Source organism: Erinaceus europaeus, chromosome 9 (genome assembly GCF_950295315.1).
Source record: "Erinaceus europaeus chromosome 9, mEriEur2.1, whole genome shotgun sequence".
NCBI classification, from domain to species: Eukaryota; Metazoa; Chordata; class Mammalia; order Eulipotyphla; family Erinaceidae; genus Erinaceus; species Erinaceus europaeus.
The window spans coordinates 46,716,590-46,734,789 of NC_080170.1; the positions used below are offsets into that span (position 1 = coordinate 46,716,590).

The 18,200-nt window shown below is 40.1% G+C and overlaps 1 protein-coding gene and 1 non-coding gene across 9 annotated transcripts in view; one reads left to right on the top strand and one right to left on the bottom strand.

The window, feature by feature from the left end:
* Positions 1-18,200, top strand: part of RGL1 (ral guanine nucleotide dissociation stimulator like 1) — a 223,560-nt gene that overhangs the window by 135,384 nt on the left and 69,976 nt on the right. For 7 of the 8 annotated variants that reach the window (XM_016188465.2, XM_060197817.1, XM_016188467.2 and 4 more), the window contains one exon: positions 4,970-5,178. The exons of the other annotated variant lie outside the window; for it this stretch is intronic. In XM_016188465.2, the coding sequence (XP_016043951.1) occupies positions 4,970-5,178 (209 nt within the window). The remainder of the gene's footprint in view (positions 1-4,969; positions 5,179-18,200) is intronic. 8 annotated transcript variants of the gene reach the window in all.
* Positions 10,982-11,115, bottom strand: LOC132540600 (small nucleolar RNA SNORA70). The gene has a single exon (XR_009551793.1). It is a non-coding gene; the product is annotated as a small nucleolar RNA SNORA70 (small nucleolar RNA).

The following is an 18,200-nucleotide window of genomic DNA, read 5'->3' on the forward strand; positions in this document are numbered from 1 at the left end:
GATTTCTCAGAACATTAGAAGTGGACTTACCCTATGACCCAGAAATTTATTGCCTGCACATTTATCCAAAGGAAGCAAAAGCCTCTATCCAAAGAAATCTGTATATACCTATGTTCATAGCAGCACAATTGGTAATTGCTCAAACTTGGAAGCAATGTAAATGTCCAACAACATGAGTGGTAAGAAAGTTGTGGTTCTATATACACAGTAGAATACTATTCAGCTATTAAAAATGATGGAGTCACCTCCTTTGCGGCATCTTAAATGGAACTTGAAGGAATCCTGTGAAGCCAAAAAAAAAAAAAAAAAGACAAACTCCGGATAAACTCAATTCTAGGTGGAATTTAAGAAACATGGATAGAAAGGGAAAATACAAATTGAAACTTGGACTGATTGTGCTATATTGTACCAAAGAAAAGGATTCTGGGGGAGAAGGAGAAGAAAGAAGGTTTTGAGGTCCTGGTGCATGGCGGTGGAAAAGGACCCAAGTTAGGGTTGAGAGTCTCCTATCATAGGGAGAAAAAAAAATGTACTCATGTCAACAGCTATACTGTAAACCATTACCCCTTCTCTCAATAAAATGGGAAAAAGTGGTATATTGCACCAAAGTAAAAAGACTCTGGGGTGGGTGGAAGGATTAATGTCCTGGAACATGATAGCAGAAGAGGAGGACCTAGAGGGGGTTGAATTGTTATGTGGAAAACTGAGAAATAGGGGAGTCGGGCAGTAGCGCAGCAGGTTATAACAGTGCAGGTGGCGCGAAGCACAAAGACCGGTCTAAGGATCCCAGTTCAAGACCCCGGTTCCCCACCTGCAGGGGTGTCCCTTCACAGGAGGTGAAGCAGGTCTGCATGTCTTCCCCTCCTCTCTCCATTTCTCTCTGTTCTATCCAACAACGACGACATCAATAACAACAGCAATAATACCTACAATAAAACAACAAGGGCAACAAAAGGAAATAAATAAATATTTTAAAAAAGGAAAATGAAAAATGTTACACACATTATTTTGTTGTTGACTGTAAGTCATTAATCCCCCAATAAATAAAAAAATAAAATAAAAAGAAAATGCTTTTCAGCCAACAAGTTGCAGATGCTATCATGATGCCAACCTGACTTCCCTGGGTAGTCAGGTGTCCTGGAACCCCACCTCCCTAGAGCCCTGCCCCACTAGGGAAAGACAGAAACAGGCTGGGAGTGTGGATCAACCTGCCAATGCCCATGTTCAGTGGAGAAGCAATTACAGAAGCCAGGCCTTCCACCTTCTGCACCCCATAATGATTCTGGGTCCATATTTGCAGAGGAATTAAGAATTGGGAAGCTTCTAATGGAGGGGATGGGATATGGAACTCTAGTGCTGGGAACTGTGTGGAATTGTACCTTTCTTATCCCATGGTCTTGTCAATAATTATTAAATCAATAAAAATAATTTAAAAAGATAACCTGAAATTCTCCTGAATACATGATGATATATGAAGAGCTATATAGACTAACTTATAAGATATTGTCCTTACTTTCTAAATGATGTATTAACTCAATAATAAACATTGGACATAAAGGAAAAAAGGGGAAAAAAACCCCACAAAATATTTCTAAATTGGATGTTAAGTAGGAAAACAAAGGATTATATATATCTTTTCCCCTTTTGTTGCCATTGTTGTTGTTATGGTTATTATTATTGTTGTTATTGCTGTCATTGTTGTTGGGTAGGATGGAGAGAGGAGGGTAAGATAGAGAGAGGCAGAGAAAGACAGACACCTGCAGACCTGCTTCACTGCCTGTGAAGCAAACCCCCCCCCCCGCAGGTGGGGAGCTGGGGGCTCAAACCAGGGTCTTTACGCCAGTCTTGCACTTTGCACCATGTGTGCTTAACCTACTGCGCTACCGCCCGACCCCAGAATTATAGATATTTTAAAGTGAAAATTAACATGATATATTTTTAATGTCTTGAATTTTATTTATTTGCTACCAGGTTTATCACTGGTGCCTGCATGAAAAATCCACCACTCTCAGTGGCCGTTTTTTCTCTCTCTCTCTCTGATAGAGACCGAGAGAAATTTAGAAGGAAGCAAAAGTTTGGGGAAAAAAAAAACATAAAACTTTGCTTCACCACTGGTCATGCTTCCTCCCCTGCAGGGGCAGGGGTGGAGGCTTGAACCTGGGTCCTTATGTATAATGACATTTGTGCTCTGCTAGGGGTACGGCGACTGTGTGGTTCCTGCCGGCTTGAATTTTTTCACAGTGAAAAGTGGCAAATGTAAATTAAGTTTGTCATGTCTCTCAGCCACTTACTAAATATTTTCTGAAGTATGATCATTCAGTGCTCTTCAAGGTGCTCTGAAAATGCCATTTACCATGACTTGGAGTTTTAGAACACATGTTAGCATATTAAAGACCAAGGCGTTCAGTGGGAAAGAAATGTATTTGACTTTGTTTAGCCTTGCAGTCCCCAGATTTGACCACAGGAACTTTGTGGTTTATAGCACATACTTAGGGCAATTCTGGGGCAAGTAATTAAAAAAGTAATTAGACTTTGAAACCATCTATCTTTTTCATTTATTGCTTCTGGTCAAAGTTAATTGCAGCTCCTGGAAAACAGATGGAGACTGAAACTGTTCTAAAACTCTGTAGAGAGTGGTGCAGTACAGCTATTAGGCCTTGACCAGAGCCTGCAGGAGAAAGGACTAAAGAAACACGGGTATTTTGTTTGAATGTGATCCCTCTCCTTAGGAAACTCAAAGCATCTCAGGAAATCTAAACAAGGAAATAAAGTCATTCTCCACTTAATGTGCAGTCAGTCCTAAAGTAATTCCTGGTTGCAGTTAAACTTGATGACATTGAAGTATTTTAACTCCTTCTAAGAGGTTACCACCCCCATTGGCCTTGCAGAAAGTGTCCTCCCCTGATTAATTTCCTTGCAGTGGGTTAACTTTTGGTAGGCTAGATGAAGAAATAGCAAAGGTGCTACTTGGTAAGCAACATGTCCTGATTCAGTTTTATTTTCTTTGCCTCTCTTCTTTAACCTTTACATGTCTTATCGTTCCAATTTAGTAAAATCCGGTCTAAAACAATTCATGTTTACAATTCAGAGAACTCCTCTGGAGACATCTGGCATTAATGATCATCATTTGCTTTAGAAGAAGATCCCTCCTCCCACCCCACCTTTATTTCCCAAATCATTTTACTAGGAAGTGAGTGGCTTACAATATAGTTGTTAACACACAGGTACAATTTCTCATCTCTCCATGCTAGATGTCTACAAAACACTTTCACCCCCCGCCCCAAGTTGGATCCTTTTCCACAACCATGCACCAGTACCCCAAAATCTTTTCTAACCCCACTCTCCTCCTCTTTCCCCAGAGTCCTCTGCTTTGGTGCAATACACCACACCCAGTCCAAGTTTCACCTTGTGTTTTTCATTTCTTTCCTTGTTTCTCAAGTTCCACCTACAAGTAAGATCATTGGTATTTGCCCTTCTCCTTTTGTCTTGAAAAAGATATTCTTAATGGTTCATTTTCCCTGGTGCCTAAGAAGGACAAGCAAAACTTTGGAAGTTGCATCTCTGTCATTTGTTAGGTACAGATTTATTGCATAATGAAAATTATACCCTGATCTTTTCTTTAACTTAACTCTCTTCCCATGTACTAAGTTTTTAAGCATAATGGATCTCCTCTTGTGCATTACAGTTTATGTCTACTAAATGCAGTTACTCCTGCCAATATTATCCTATTTCATCCTCATGTGAGAGCTACTTTTATAAGCACTCATTGTCTGCACATTGCCTGTCTCCGGAAGGCAGGGGGGTCATTAACCCACAGTCCCCTTCCATTATGCCCTAGAGATTAGTCTGACATACAACTACATCTAAGTCAACTCTGTTGATTGCTGTTGGTGTGGCATCACATTGTTTTCTAATAGCAGAAGACCACCAAACCAGATTTCTGTGGAGAACATAGTCGTAATCCTATAGGGTTGCTTTATCTATATGATGTCAAGTGGTTGGCATAAATCCTACACATAAAGCATCAGCTCTTCAACACCAATAGTAGCCAGTTCCAGGGCACCACTGCAAGGGCTTCCTTTGAGGATGAGTTTAGAAACTTAGCAGGGACAACACAGTGGGGAGGGCTGGTGACACTTGCTAAACTCCATCCAGACATCATAGAAATATCCATGATAAAACATGCCTAAATCTTGATAGGGATATAACTGGAAGTAAATATGATAAGTAAAAACAATAACATTTCTACTTCTAGAAAGGAAATGAACAAATACATATACCTCTGAGTACTCTTCTATACTCAGAGGTGAGAGAATTGCCATGTACATGACTTGTAGGGAAATTTTTGTTTTTGAAAGTCTAGACATATTTATTTATTTATTATTAGAGAGAGAGACAGAGAAATTGAGAGGGGAGGGGAAGATAGAGAGGGAGAGAGACAGAAAGACACCTGAAGCCCTGCTTGCCCACTTGTGAAGCTTTCCGTCCTCAGGTGAGGACCAGAGGCTTGAACCTGCGTCTTTCCATACTGTAATATGAGCACTTAACCCATGTGCACCACCGCCTGACCCCTAGGGATTTTTTTTTTTTTTTTTTGCCTCCAGGATTATTGCTGGGGCTTGGTGCCTGCCCTACAAATCTACTTCTCCTGGAGGCCATTTTTTCCATTTTGTTGCCCCTGTTGTTGCTGATGTTGTTGGGTAGGAGAGAAATTGAGATAGGAAGGGAAGACAGAGAAGGAGAGAGAAAGACATCTGCAGACCTGCTTCACCGCTTGTAAGGTGGGGAGCTGAGGGCTCGAACCGGGATCCTTGCGCTGGTCCTTATACTTTATTCCATGTGTGCTTAACCCGCTGCACTATTTTTTAAACAGCAAGGGGGAAATAGGACTGGGCTACGTTTCAACTAGTTCAGTGCTTTTGATTTTGCTTCCTTTTTTCCTGGTAGTAATCATAACTTTTCCCCTCAGGTTGAAGGGGACCAGCTGCCCCCAGGACACACAGTCAGTCAGTATGAAACCTGTAAGATCAGGACTATAAAAGCTGGCACCTTAGAGAAACTTGTGGAGAACCTGCTAACGGCATTTGGTGACAATGACTTCACCTACATCAGCATCTTCCTGTCAACTTACAGGGGATTTGCATCAACCAAGGAAGTGCTGGAGCTGCTGCTGGACAGGTAGGTGTGGACTGGAGGTGGGAGGTAACATCACACTGTTTGTAGGGTGGAAACACTTGGGGTGTCCAAAGGGATAGAAAGTGGGGGGGAGATGTTACCTTGCTGAAGGACTCACTTTTGGGACAGATGACAAAAGATTATTCTAGAATCACATTGTAACATTCTGTTGAAGAAAAAAGTTTACATTGCAACAAAGCAAAGGACTCTGGGAAAGAGGGGGCTTTCAGGTCCTGGTACATGATGGTGGAGGAGGATCTAGGCCGGGGGTGAGAGTATTTTGCAGAAAATTGAGAGATTTTACACACTTGTCAACAACTGTACTGTAAACCCATTGATACTGCCAATAAATATTAGAGTAAAAAAAAGTCTCAAAAAACTGATAAATGAGTCAACAGTGTATCCTGAATATCTAGATCCAGTTGTTTGTATCAGGTACTGTTGGCCACCCTAGATTTTTGTATAATTTTAGTAAATCTTCAATTAGCCAAGAAGCATAATGGGATGTAGAGAGAACTGAGTGTGTTCACATGTCTGAGTGTGGAGTTCAGTGTTAAACTATGGAAACCAGCTTATGACAGTGGTTGTTAAAGTGCTAGTGATCACAAAGATTATGCCAATGACTACTAACAGTCACCCCAAGTTGGCTGTTGTGGGGATAACAAATCCCATCTTCAGTCTGTTAAATGGTTGTTCATGATGATTAATCAGTTTTTGTCACACACAAATCTAACCTCCTGATTTGTGTTTTATTTACAGTTAAACTTGGTCTTTCAAATTTTATTATTCAACTGCTTTGATATTGGGAGGAAGAAAACATCTAGCCAAACAGTTGTTGTAGAATCATGAGAGACTTCACCCAAACCTTTATATTCTGGCATTTCTTGCATATGGAAAGAAGTAAAATAGTGTTTTTGTTGGAGTTGTTGAATATTGACTTTTTTCTTTTAATCTTTTTTTAAATAAATTTTTAAATTTTTCTTCCCTTTTGTTGCCCTTGTTTTTTTTTTATTGTTGTAGTTATTATTGTTGTTGTTATTGATGTAGTTGTTAGTGGATAGGACAGAGAGAAATCAAGAGAAGAGAGGAATACAGAGAGGGAAAGATAGACACCTGCACTCCTGCTTCACCGCTTGTAAAGCGACTCCCCTGCAGGTAGGGAGCCGGGGGCTCGAACCAGGATCCTTATGCAGGTCCTTGCGCTTTGTGCCACCTGTGCTTAACCCGCTGCACTACCGCCCAACTCCCTGAATATTGACTTTTAACTAGAGCTTTTAAAATTTGAAAGTGATTTGTTCTCATGTTAAAATTTCTTATACCATATAAGGGTATAAGAAGAAACATGAATGTTTTGTCATATTGTTCTGTTCTCCCTAAATAACATTTGTTAGGCTATAAATATATATATGGAAATAGAAAGTAAAATAATTAATCAGACTATAATCCAATCAAGAAAATTCCTTGCTTTAGCATTTTAAAATAGAACCAATCCATATTTAGAAAGAAAATTCAGCCAATTCAGAAAATTTAAAAAGTGGTTAAGTACAAATTTCTTTTCTCTTTCAACAGTTGTTACATATCCAAAGCGCAAGACATTCAATTCACCTTTATTTCCGCATCAGTATCTAGTGATAATTTACTACATTACTTTTAGTGGTAATACTTTTAATGTCTTTATAGGGTTTGTTGAATGGATGATTCTGTGAGTGGGCCATGAAACTCTGTTTTTTAATTTGTTTTTCAAATAATGCTGCCCAGTATCTTTGAATATCTTCTCAGTACTTGTTTTAATATCTTCTCTGTACTTGTTTTGAGACCTGTAGGAGAATTCCTAGAAGAAAATATATAAAAAGAGTGATTGATGGGTCAAAACATATAAACATATTGAGTTGTGTGAAAGATACTGTTAAATTACTCTCCAGAAGGTTCTACCACCCATGCTCCAGCCACAGAGAGTGCTGTTTCCTCACTGTCTCCCCTTACTGTGGTATTTTTCACCTCTGCCATTGAAACCACTTCTGCCATTTTCTGTTCACTAAAAAATAGTCTTTTGTTTTAAAATTTGGGTTTCTTACATTGAGGTCCAACATCTTTAAAAGTACTTTTTTTGGCATTTGTATTTTCTGAGTTATCTTTTCATGTATTATTATTATTTTATCTTGGACTACTACTATTAGTTATTGATCATCTAATTATAATCATATGTTAACAGAATTAGTTTTTTTGCTTAGGTATTGAAAAGTTTTTTTCCTATTGGTTTCAAAAGTTGCTTATTAATTTTTCATGAAGACATTTATTTTTAATACAGTCTTAAGGCCTTTTTTTAAATAAAGTCTTAAGCAAGGCCTTTAATAATCATATTATAGTTCAAATTGAGGTCATTGGTAACAGGTACTTTTCAAGAAGTACAAAATGTGCACCCTTTACCTTACATAGATCTGGTTAGGATTCATGCTCAACTTCAACATTGACAGGTAGCTCCATAGATTTCTGCATAAAATTACCTAAAGAATTAAACCTGTGGAGTCACTGGGTCATTTCTTCCTTAGATTGTTTGCTTATACGGTATCTCACACCTATAAGTAGAATCTGACAAAATCATATGCATTGTATTTTTTCTATTTCATACTTAGAAAAAAAGGATGCCCTATGCCATTAACAGGCAGGATGAGGAAGTAGATCTACACATCAAAGACTTCTACAAGTTTTCTTTGGATTGGTCACTTTTTTTGCTTCGGGGTCATAGCCCACAGATGTCCACACACAGTCTGTGGAGGCGTACACATGAATTCCAGCATAAATAGTGGACATGCACACAGGAATCAGAGTGTTTAGTCTGTGACTCGTTCATATCCAGCTTTTATTTGGTTCTTTTTAGCCTTCTGTTCACCCCATAATGGTAGTAGATAGATGCTTTTTGAATTTTTAAAATTCTGATTAGATGACAGATATTAAATAATATTATCAGCATGGATTCAACTCATATTTAAGTGACTAAAGTATAACTGACTGAAAAGCTTAAGCTTTATTTTGAAACATTTAGATGGGCCAAGGTTTGGCTTTGAATTTAATCTCATTTGCTGCTTCTGAAGTGAGTGGCATTAACCACTATAAATGGCTATAAAATATGCTGGGCTCTGTAAGACACCATGTGAATGAAACAGAATATATGATTTGGTTGTTTCTGACCCTTGTGGTGCATTTTGCTGTGAAGCTTCTGCTTCATAATTTCCAAGAGGCCCTCATTTGCAATTTCATATTATTTTTTCCAAGAAAGAACCCCTGCAATGACATAGGCTGGTCCCGCAGACCTAGATCCATTCCTGAGAACTTCAGTTTATTATGTAAGATAAGCCTTACATTCATAAAACAAGTAGATAGCCACTTAAGATAGTGTAAAAATGAAACTCTTAACATGTTTTACAGTCCAGAGAAATAAATCACATTTACTTTGTTCCTCACAGAAATTTGGATTTGTCCATATATATACAAACATCAGCATGAATATTTCTTCCTCCCTTCATTTTTATACTCACATGTTCATCTCTGTTTGATTTTAACCAAAAACACAGATTCTGTGAAAGTCTGTGTTCCCTAGTCAGTTGTTGAGGATTATAATGGCTATGAGTGGGAGGTAGACAATTAAGTTATACAAACTTACTTTTTCTGAAAATAAACTTGATAAACTTTTTTCTTGATAATAAATTATGGTAGTACTTATGGGTCTCTGATGGGATTTTTAAAATAATTTCTTCTAACTCATTTAAAAAACTTTATTTATGGAGGGGGTAAAGAGAGAGTGAGCAAGCATCACTCTGACACATGATGCTAGAAAAAGAACTTGTGGACCTTGAGAATTCAATGCTTTCTCCACTGCACCACCTCCTGGTTCATTCTCTTAACTCCTTAGTAGTAGATGGCTAGTCTTTTGTGAAATCAACACTGATAACTTACAATAGGGTATAATCCTAGCCATTTACTAATGGATGGACAGCAGATGCTGCGGTTCTTATTTTCTACCAGAGAAAAGTGTATTTAGTGTTGAGCTTTAACACTGATGACATAGCTCAGTCGGTGGATGACCTGCTTTGACATGTCATCATGTCATGGCCCAGCCTTGATCCCTTTGCACATGGAGAGAGAGGAGGCGAAGACAGAGAGGGGGAGAGAAAGATAGACACCTGCAGACCTGCTTCACCACCTGTGAGGCGACTCCCCTGCAGGTGGGGAGCCGGGGGTTCGAACTGGGATCTTCACGCCAGTCCTTGCGTTTTGCGCCATATATGCTTAACCTGCTGTGCTACCGCTTGACTCCCTAGTTTTGTTTTTTTAAAAAATCTTTTTTAGTTGTGTTATCTTTATATGTGTGTCTCTGTGATTGACTAGTGAAGTGGTCTGAAGTTGAATACAGTTAATTCTAGATGTTTGTCTTACCCTTGTTTAGGGTGACCAGCATTTAGCGGGACTTCTGTGACTCTCACCATGGCCTGGAGCTGACTCTAGGTTTTACTCACTGCCTTTTAACTCAAGAAAAAGTTCTTGAACTGTGGCTTAGTCTTTTTGTGTTGAGACTTTGAAACATTTCTGTTTCAAAGATGCCTTTCAGTAGGGGAGATAGCATAAAGGTTATGCAAACAGACTCTCATGCCTGAGACTTCCAGGTCCGATATTCAATTGCTTGCACTACCGTAATCCAGACCCGAGTAGTGCTCTGGAAAAAAAAATTAAGAATAAAAAAAATTGGGGGGGGGGTGCCAGGTGGTGGTACACCTGGTTGTGCACACATGCTACAGTGCACAAGGACCCAGGTTTGAGCCCCAGGTCCCCACCTGCAGGGGGAAAACTTCATAAGCAGCGAAGCAGTATTGCACATGTCTTTCTCCCTTTCTGTCTCCCCCTTCCCTCTCTAGATTTCTTTCTTTCTCTAATAATAAATAAAATATTTTAAAAACCAAATTGACTTAGGAGCAGTGTTATCCTATACACTTTGAGGCTTTAGTGCCACATTAGAAAAAAAAAAGATGTATTCTATTGGAAAATAGACTTTTTTTTATCATACCATTAAAAAAAGATAAGGGAGTTGGAAAACCATTGAACATAACCAATTTCATAGCAGGGAGGGAGCCACTCAGCTAGTGATCTTCATTGAGAACCATCAGTTATTGATACAAGTATAACTTTTTCTTCAGACCACTGTCACACTTACTACTTTGGGGTGATTTTGTTATCAATCTTTCTCTGATCTGCGTGTCTCATACCAGAAATCCCAAGACAAGCAAAATAGGCATGAACTCACCTCCAAAGGTGTTTGCTAAGCTACTACTGGCACCTGAGTCACTGTCTAGAAAAGACTGAGCAGTGATCTAAATGACCTCTTTTTTTAAAAAAAGCAGGATCTTGATTTATTGTAATTGATTAAGGGACACCTCTGAGGCTCTCAGGAGTGCAGGGCCCGCCACTTGTCCAGGAGACCGTGGTTGGGGATGTATTTGACTCCATAGCCATCTGGAATGAGGCGCTTATTAGCCGCCATGTCTTCAAATTTATCTGCGTTAAACTTAGTGAAGCCCCACTTCTTGGAGATGTGGATCTTCTGGCATCCAGAGAATTTGAACTTGGCCCAGTGCAGGGCCTCGGTCATATGCTCTTTGTTCCGTAGCTTGGTGTGGATGGACATGATGACCTGGCCAATGTGGACTCTGGCCACAGTGCCCTGGGGCTTCCCAAAAGCACCTCACATCCCTGTCTGGAGCCTAAGGTTAGAGACAGCAGGAGGCCAGGCATAAAATGAACACAGAGTAGGAAGGGCTGTCTCCAGGGTCCCTTAGGACAGCCTATACAAGCAACAGGCTGCATACACTACCCAGGAGGCTGCTGTTTGCAGCCACTGCACTCCGGGTGCCATGGAGAGGGCAGCATAGTTGGCTTAATTGGCTGCAGAGTGAATGACCTCTTCATGTCCAGTGAATTCACTCAGTGAGGGATTTTTGGAAAGGATTTTAATTGAAACTATAAATATTTTGCTTTGAGGCCAACCTGCTATGAATTTCTTTGATAACTGTCATGGAGAAGTCTAATTCAGGGATCTTTGAATTTAGTTCTTTTTGTATTTACTTACCAAAGGTTTTCCAAGACTTTTTATTTATTTTTTATTACTTAGTTATTTATAAATTTATTGCCTCCAGGGTTATTGCTGAGGCTTTGTGACTGCACTTGAATCCACTGCTTCTAGAGGCCATTTTTCCCTTTTGTTGCCCTTTTTGTTTATCTTTGTTGTTATTGTTGCTGTTGTTGTTGGGTAAGACAGAGAGAAATAGAGAGAGGAAGGTGAGGACAGAGAGGGGAAGAGAAGCAACCACCCTGCAGGTGGGGACCTGGGGGGCTTGAACTGGGATCCTTACAATGGTTCTTGCGCTTTGCACCGTGTGCGCTTAACCCACAGCTTCATAACCAGTGGAGCAGTGCTGCAGGCATCTGTCTCTATCAGAAAAATAAATGAAAAATAAAAAGAAAATATGTCTGGTGTGAACAGTGGAGTCATGTGCAGGCGTCAAACCCTAGTGTTAACCCCGAATGCAAATAAAGTGGGGTCTTTCACTGATTTCCCATTCTTCTTCCTGTCTCTCCATCCTTCCCATTGTTTGTATGGAGTTGAAAGGTCAGCTTGGTTGTTCCTTGCATGTTCATTTGTTTTAGTTACTTATTCTAGCGTGTGCATTTATTATTTTATTTTAATTAATTAATTCTCTTGTTGCCCTTGTTTTATTGTTGTAGTATGATTGTTGTTATATGTCATCATTGCTGGATAGGACAGAGAGAAATGGAGAAAGTAGGGGAAGACAGAGAGAGGGAGAGAAAGACAGACACTTGCATACCTGCTTCACCGCCTCCCCTGTAGGTGGGGAGTTGGGGGCTCTAACTGGGATCCTTACGCTGGTCCTTGCGCTTAACCCGCTGTGCTACCACCTGACTCCCCAGCATGTGCACATATATATAGTTTTTAAAATATCTTTATTCGATAGAGACAGAAATTGAAAGGAAAGGGGCACACAGGGAGGAAGGGGAAGAAGAAAGAGAGACACTTTCAGTACTGCTCCACCAATCATGAAGCTTCCCTTTGCAGGTGGGGACTGGGGGCTTGAACCCAGGTACTTGCACATAGCAGCATGTGCACACAACTGATTGCACCACCAACAAGATCCTTGTTACTCATTCTACGAGTGCAATTATCCAATAACTGTCTTTCACTTCCTGACTTACTTCCTGGAGCAACATCACCTCAAGTTCCATCCATTTGATGGCTAGGATATGACTATGCAACCATATCACCAGTGTGGGGGTGGTGACTTCAAATCTATACTTTGTGATACCTGGGGCGATGTATAAGGCATGATGACAGCTTCACATGTAAAAAGGTGGTGCTCCCATAACCAGTGTAAATGGAGCTGAGCTGCTCTTGCTGCTCAAGCAAGTTTTCTCCCGCTGTTAATAAGTAAAAAGCTTGAGAGCATCTTATTTGTTTCCATAGACTTTGTCACAAGTACCAGAGATGTTAGAGGTTTAGGATGTTTTATTGGAAAGACATTTTTCCTATATGTTAATTCTGAGACTCATGTTTGAGGCATAGAGTGTGATGGTGAAGATTTTGTGCTTGAGAGCCAGAAAATTTGACCTTGATTCCAGTTTCACATCCCTTACTTGTCCTGAAACATGGGGACATGTTACCTGATTTAGTACATGAATTTTTCATTCCTGATGTGTAAAAGGAGAATGCAAAGTAACTGTAATAGGCAGAACTCTTAGGAAGTTGAAATGCGACAATACAAAGAGAACATTTATGTGCTTGAAGTTACCAAATAATTAGCATTATTTGAAATTGTCATTCTTTTAAATTTTATTTATTTGATACAACTAAGAGAATTTGAGAGGGTAAGAGGAGATAAAGTGGGAGGGAGAAAGATAGCAGCAGGATAGCTTCACTGTTTGTGAAGCTCCCCCCCTACAGCTAGGAGTGGAGAGCTTGAAGCTGGGTCCATGCACTTGGTAACTTGGTAACTGGGTGCACCTCAACCCAGCCCTGAATTTACTTTTACTATTAATCTAAACTATTTTCTGACTATCCTAGAGACTGACCAGATTTAGAGATCATGTCTATTTTGCCCATACGGTATCTGGTAATAGGTGCTTGGGAACCATTTGTCTGACAAATAAAAGCATGGTTGTTGTTATGCAGGTCTGTTATGAGCAGGTGCTTTGGAAAATAGCGGTGAGCATGGTCCAGCCTCTGACTATATTCAATGGAGGAGTCAATAGACCTGTACCATTTTAGTTAAGGCAGTGAGGGCTCAATGGACATTTTAATTTTATTTTTTATATTTATTTATTTTTCCTTTTGTTGCCCTTGGTTTTATTGTTGTTGTAGTTATTATTGTTGTTGCTATTGATGTTGTCGTTGTTAGGTAGGACACAGAGAAATGGAGAGAGGAGGTGAAGACAGAGAGGGCAAGAGAAAGACACCTGCAGACCGGCTTCACTGCCAGTGAAGCAACTCCCCTGCGGATGGGGAGCTGGGGGCTTGAACCGAGATTTTTACTCCGGTCCTTGCGCTTCGTGCCATGTGCACTTAACCCGCTGTGCTACCGCCCGACTCCCAATGAACATTTTTTTACAATTTAAAAAAAATATTTATTTTCCCTTTTGTTGCCCTTGTTGTTTTATTGTTGTAGTTATTATTGTTATTGATGTCTTCGTTGTTGGATAGGACAGAGAGAAATGGAGAGAGGAGGGGAAGACAAAGGGGGGAGAGAAAGATAGACACCTGTAGACCTGCTTCACTGCTTATCAAGCGACTCCTCTTCAGGTGGGGAGCCGGGGGCTTGAACCGGGATCCTTACGGCGGTCCTTGCACTTTGCGCCACGTGCGCTTAACCCACTGTGCTACTGCCGGACTCCCCCCAATGAACGTTTTTAAAAGATGCTGAGCTAGAGAGATATCTCACCTGGCAGGGCACCTGCATTGCCATGCGTGCAGCCTCAGTTCAAGTCTTGGCATCACATGGGAAATTCTACAAAAGTGGAGGAAGCTATGATGCTTTGGTTTCTCTCTTTATTTCTCTGTATAAAAAAAGTGACCTAAAGTGAAATCGTTCATACATGCGGCTTTGACCCTACCAAAAATTATATATTTTTTAGAGAAGCTTCAATTTTATAGCAAAAGCAAGTAGAAAGAGATATCTCACACTAATCAGAGAGAGAGAGAGATGACCCTTGTGTCTCCCACTGTCAACACCCTCCACCAAAATTATACATTAGTCTCATTATCGCCCAATGTCTGTGGGTTCCATCTTGGTGCTGAACACTCTGTGGCTTTGGGCAAATGTATAATGATACACAGCCATCACTATAGAAGCAGGCAGAATAATTTTACTGCCCTACAAATCTCCTATTCTGCCAGACCTCCCTTCTACCCCACTCCAGTTCCTGGCATTTACTAAGTAATCTTCATTATTTATTTAATTTATTAGTGGTTTAATAATTATTAACAAAATTGTAAGATAACAGGAATACAATTCCATACAGTTCCCACTACCAGAGTTCTGTGTCCCATCATCTCCATTGGAAGGCTTCCTATTCTTTTTTAATTAACTAATTAATTAAATTTTTTAAATGTCTTTATTGGGGGATTAATGTTTTGCATTCAACAGTAAATACAATAGTTTGTACATAACATTTCTCAGTTTTCCACATAACAGTACAACCCCCACTAAGTCCTCTGTCATCCTTTTTGGACCTGTAGTCTTCCCCCACCCCCACCCACCCTAGAGTCTTTTACTTTGGTGCAATACACCAACTCCAGTTCAGGTTCTACTTGTGTTTTCTCTTCTGATCTTGTTTTTCAACTTCTGCCTGAGAGTGAGATCATCCCATATTCAATCTTCTGTTTCTGACTTATGTCACTTAACATGATTTCTTCAAGCCTCATCCAAGATAGTCTGAAAACGGTGAAGTCACCATTTTTAGTAGCTCAGTAGTATTCCATTGTGTATATATACCACAGATTGCTCAGCCACTCATCTGTTGTTGGACAAAAGGTTCCCTATTCTTCATCCTTCTGAAAGTATGGACCAAAATTCTTTATGGGCTGCAGAAGGTGGAAGGTCTATTGCTTCTCTGCTGGACATGGACATTGGCAGGTGGATCCATAACCCAGCCTGTTTCTATCTTTCCCTAATGGGGTAGGGCTCTGGAGAGGTAAGGTTCCAGGACACACTGATGAGGTCGTCTGCCCAAGGCAGTCAGGATGGTATCATGGTACTGTCTGCAGTTTGGTGGCTGAAAGGCAGAAAGATATAAAGCAGGACAAAATGTTTAATAAACAGGAACCCCAAGGTAGAAATAGAGCACATGAAACTAGGGGGTCTTTGTGTGGGAAGAAGCTAGGGAGTCTATTTTATGTATGCTCCAAGGGGCTGATGACTAATAATTTTTGCCTGAGCCCTACAGCTAGCATGCAGGTGGGCTAGGAGTATTGTCTGGGAAGATGGTTCAGAACTGAGAACAGGATTAGAAAGCTGGATTAGGGCAGAGAGTAGCTCCCAAATATGAGGAAAGTATATAAATACCATTAACTGTTAACCCCATTGATCTGACCAAGGGCATATATATATATATATATATATATATATATATATATATATATATATATATATATATATATATTGCTATTTAGCACAGAATCCTATGTAACCTCTGAATCCCTGTCTGTCTGAGCTTACAGTCCATGGCCACAGCTGGGAACATTCAGCACCAGTCTTCCTTGAGTGGCAGAGTAGGCTGATGCAACCTCCCTTCAGAGAGTGGGTCAGTCCCTACCATTGCTGCTCTACAGTGAGGGCAAGGTCCTGAGGAGGCCCACAAGAGGGCTTATGATGATGTTCCTGATGGAAGTGACCAGTGATGGTGGAGAGAGAGACCTTTGTGGGAATCCAAGGATTTCCTGACTAGAGTCCCAGATGACAGGGAGGCCTGGTATTGACCAAAAATGCCTTCATTGAAGTGTGCCAGTCTTTTGCCCTTATCCAGGTTTTGTAGTCCTTACTATATCTGACGAGGTTAGACTTAAAGTGATTGAGGGAAGTGAAGTAGAGAGGGTAGGAGAGGAGGGTGTCTAGGCCTACTTTATTGCCACTGGGGCTCCAGTGTTGGCACTATAAATTGACTAGTCCTGGTGACCATTTTTTCTTTCTATTTTATTTGGCAGGACAGAGAGAAGTTGAGAAGAGAGAGGGGGAGATCAAGGGGGAGAGAGAAAGATAGACGCCTGCAGACCTGCTTCACTGCTCATGAAGTGTCTCCCCTGCAGGTGGGGAATCGGGGGTTCAAACATAGGTTCTTGCGCATGGTGATCAGTGTACTTAACTGGGTGCACCACCATCCAGCCCTCTCACTGAACTTTTTATTGCGTCTCATAGTTTTGCCTTTTCTAGAATGTCATATAATTGGAATCATATGCAATAAGTTGACTTCTTCTATTCAGTAACATGCAATTAAGGTTCCTCTAAATCTTATCATGGCTTGATAGTTTGTTTCTTCCCTACACTGAGTATCATTCTATTGTCTGAATGTACTCCCATTCATTTATCTATTTACCTACTGAAGGACATTTTGTTTGCTTCCAGGTTTGTGCAGTTAAGAGTAGAGCTGCTATAAACATCCAAATAGCAGAAGTTTTGTGTGTGTGTGTGTGTGTATACACACATGGATTTTCAACTCCTTTGGATAATTCTAAAGAGCATGAGTATAGGGTCATATGGAAAGAGCCAGTTTAGTTTTTAAGACTGATCTGCTGTCTTCCCAAAGTAATCATACTATTTATTATGCATTTCTACATGAAGGATTTGAGTTGCTGTTGGCTCCACACCCCTGCTAGTCTTTAATACTAGCAGTGCTTTGGATTTTGGCCATGCTAATAGGCATGCAGTGGTAGCTCATTGTATTTTTAATTTGCAGTTTTCTGATGGCATGTTGTTGAACATCTTTTATATGTTTACATGCCATCTGTGTATCTTCTTTAGTGAAGTGTCTGTTCAGGCTCCTTGCCTGTTTTAAATGATTAATTAGTTAATTTTACAAGAGAAAGAGAGAGCCCAGAGCACTGTTGCATTTGACTTGCCAGGGATGAAGTTGGACCTCCCCCTTGCAAGTCCTGGGCTCTAACTGCTGAGTCACCTCAGCCACTCTTGCACATTTTAATTGCCTTCATTGTTTTCTTATTGTTGGGTTTTAAAATTCTTTGTGTATTTTGGATAATAGTTCCTTACAAGATATATCTATTACAAATATTTTCTCTGTGTCTGTGGCTTGTTTTCTCTTTTACTTGATACTAGATTTTATAGAACAGAAGCTTTTAATTTCAATGAAGTTGAGGTTGTCAATTCTGTCTTTTAGTTATGACTCATGCCTTTGGTATTGTTTCTAAAAGAGCATTGCACATGCAGTCACTTCAGTTTCTCTTATACTAGCTTCTAGAACTTTTATCTTTTACATTTAGGTGCTAGACTTGGACTAGGTACTTGTCAGATAGTCCTAGATTCATATTTTCATTAACTGGTGTGCAGTTCTCATGAGGTTCCCTTACTCCCTTTTCTCTTTTAATAAAATTGTCTTTAACATACCATTGGTTTACATACTTCCTTTACTTTCATTAGGAGATAAGGCCACTTGACTCTTCGTTCTGCTCTTCCCGATCCCAGTAGGAGGGAGTCATCTAGGGAGTAGGTCCTAGAATCTGAATCCACCTGGAGGCCTCAGCACAGCTTATGTTAGCGACAACATCACCTCCAGTTTCTGTTATAACAGTGACACTCACATTTAATGCTACTGATAAACTCACACCATAATTTTCCCTACACCTTGTTTCTGGTAAGGGTTGTTTACTTAAAAAAGAAGTTGTTTACTTATATGTAATTTCTAAACACTTATGTGGGAAAATTTTTCAAAACAACACTGTGTCATTCTCTTCATTA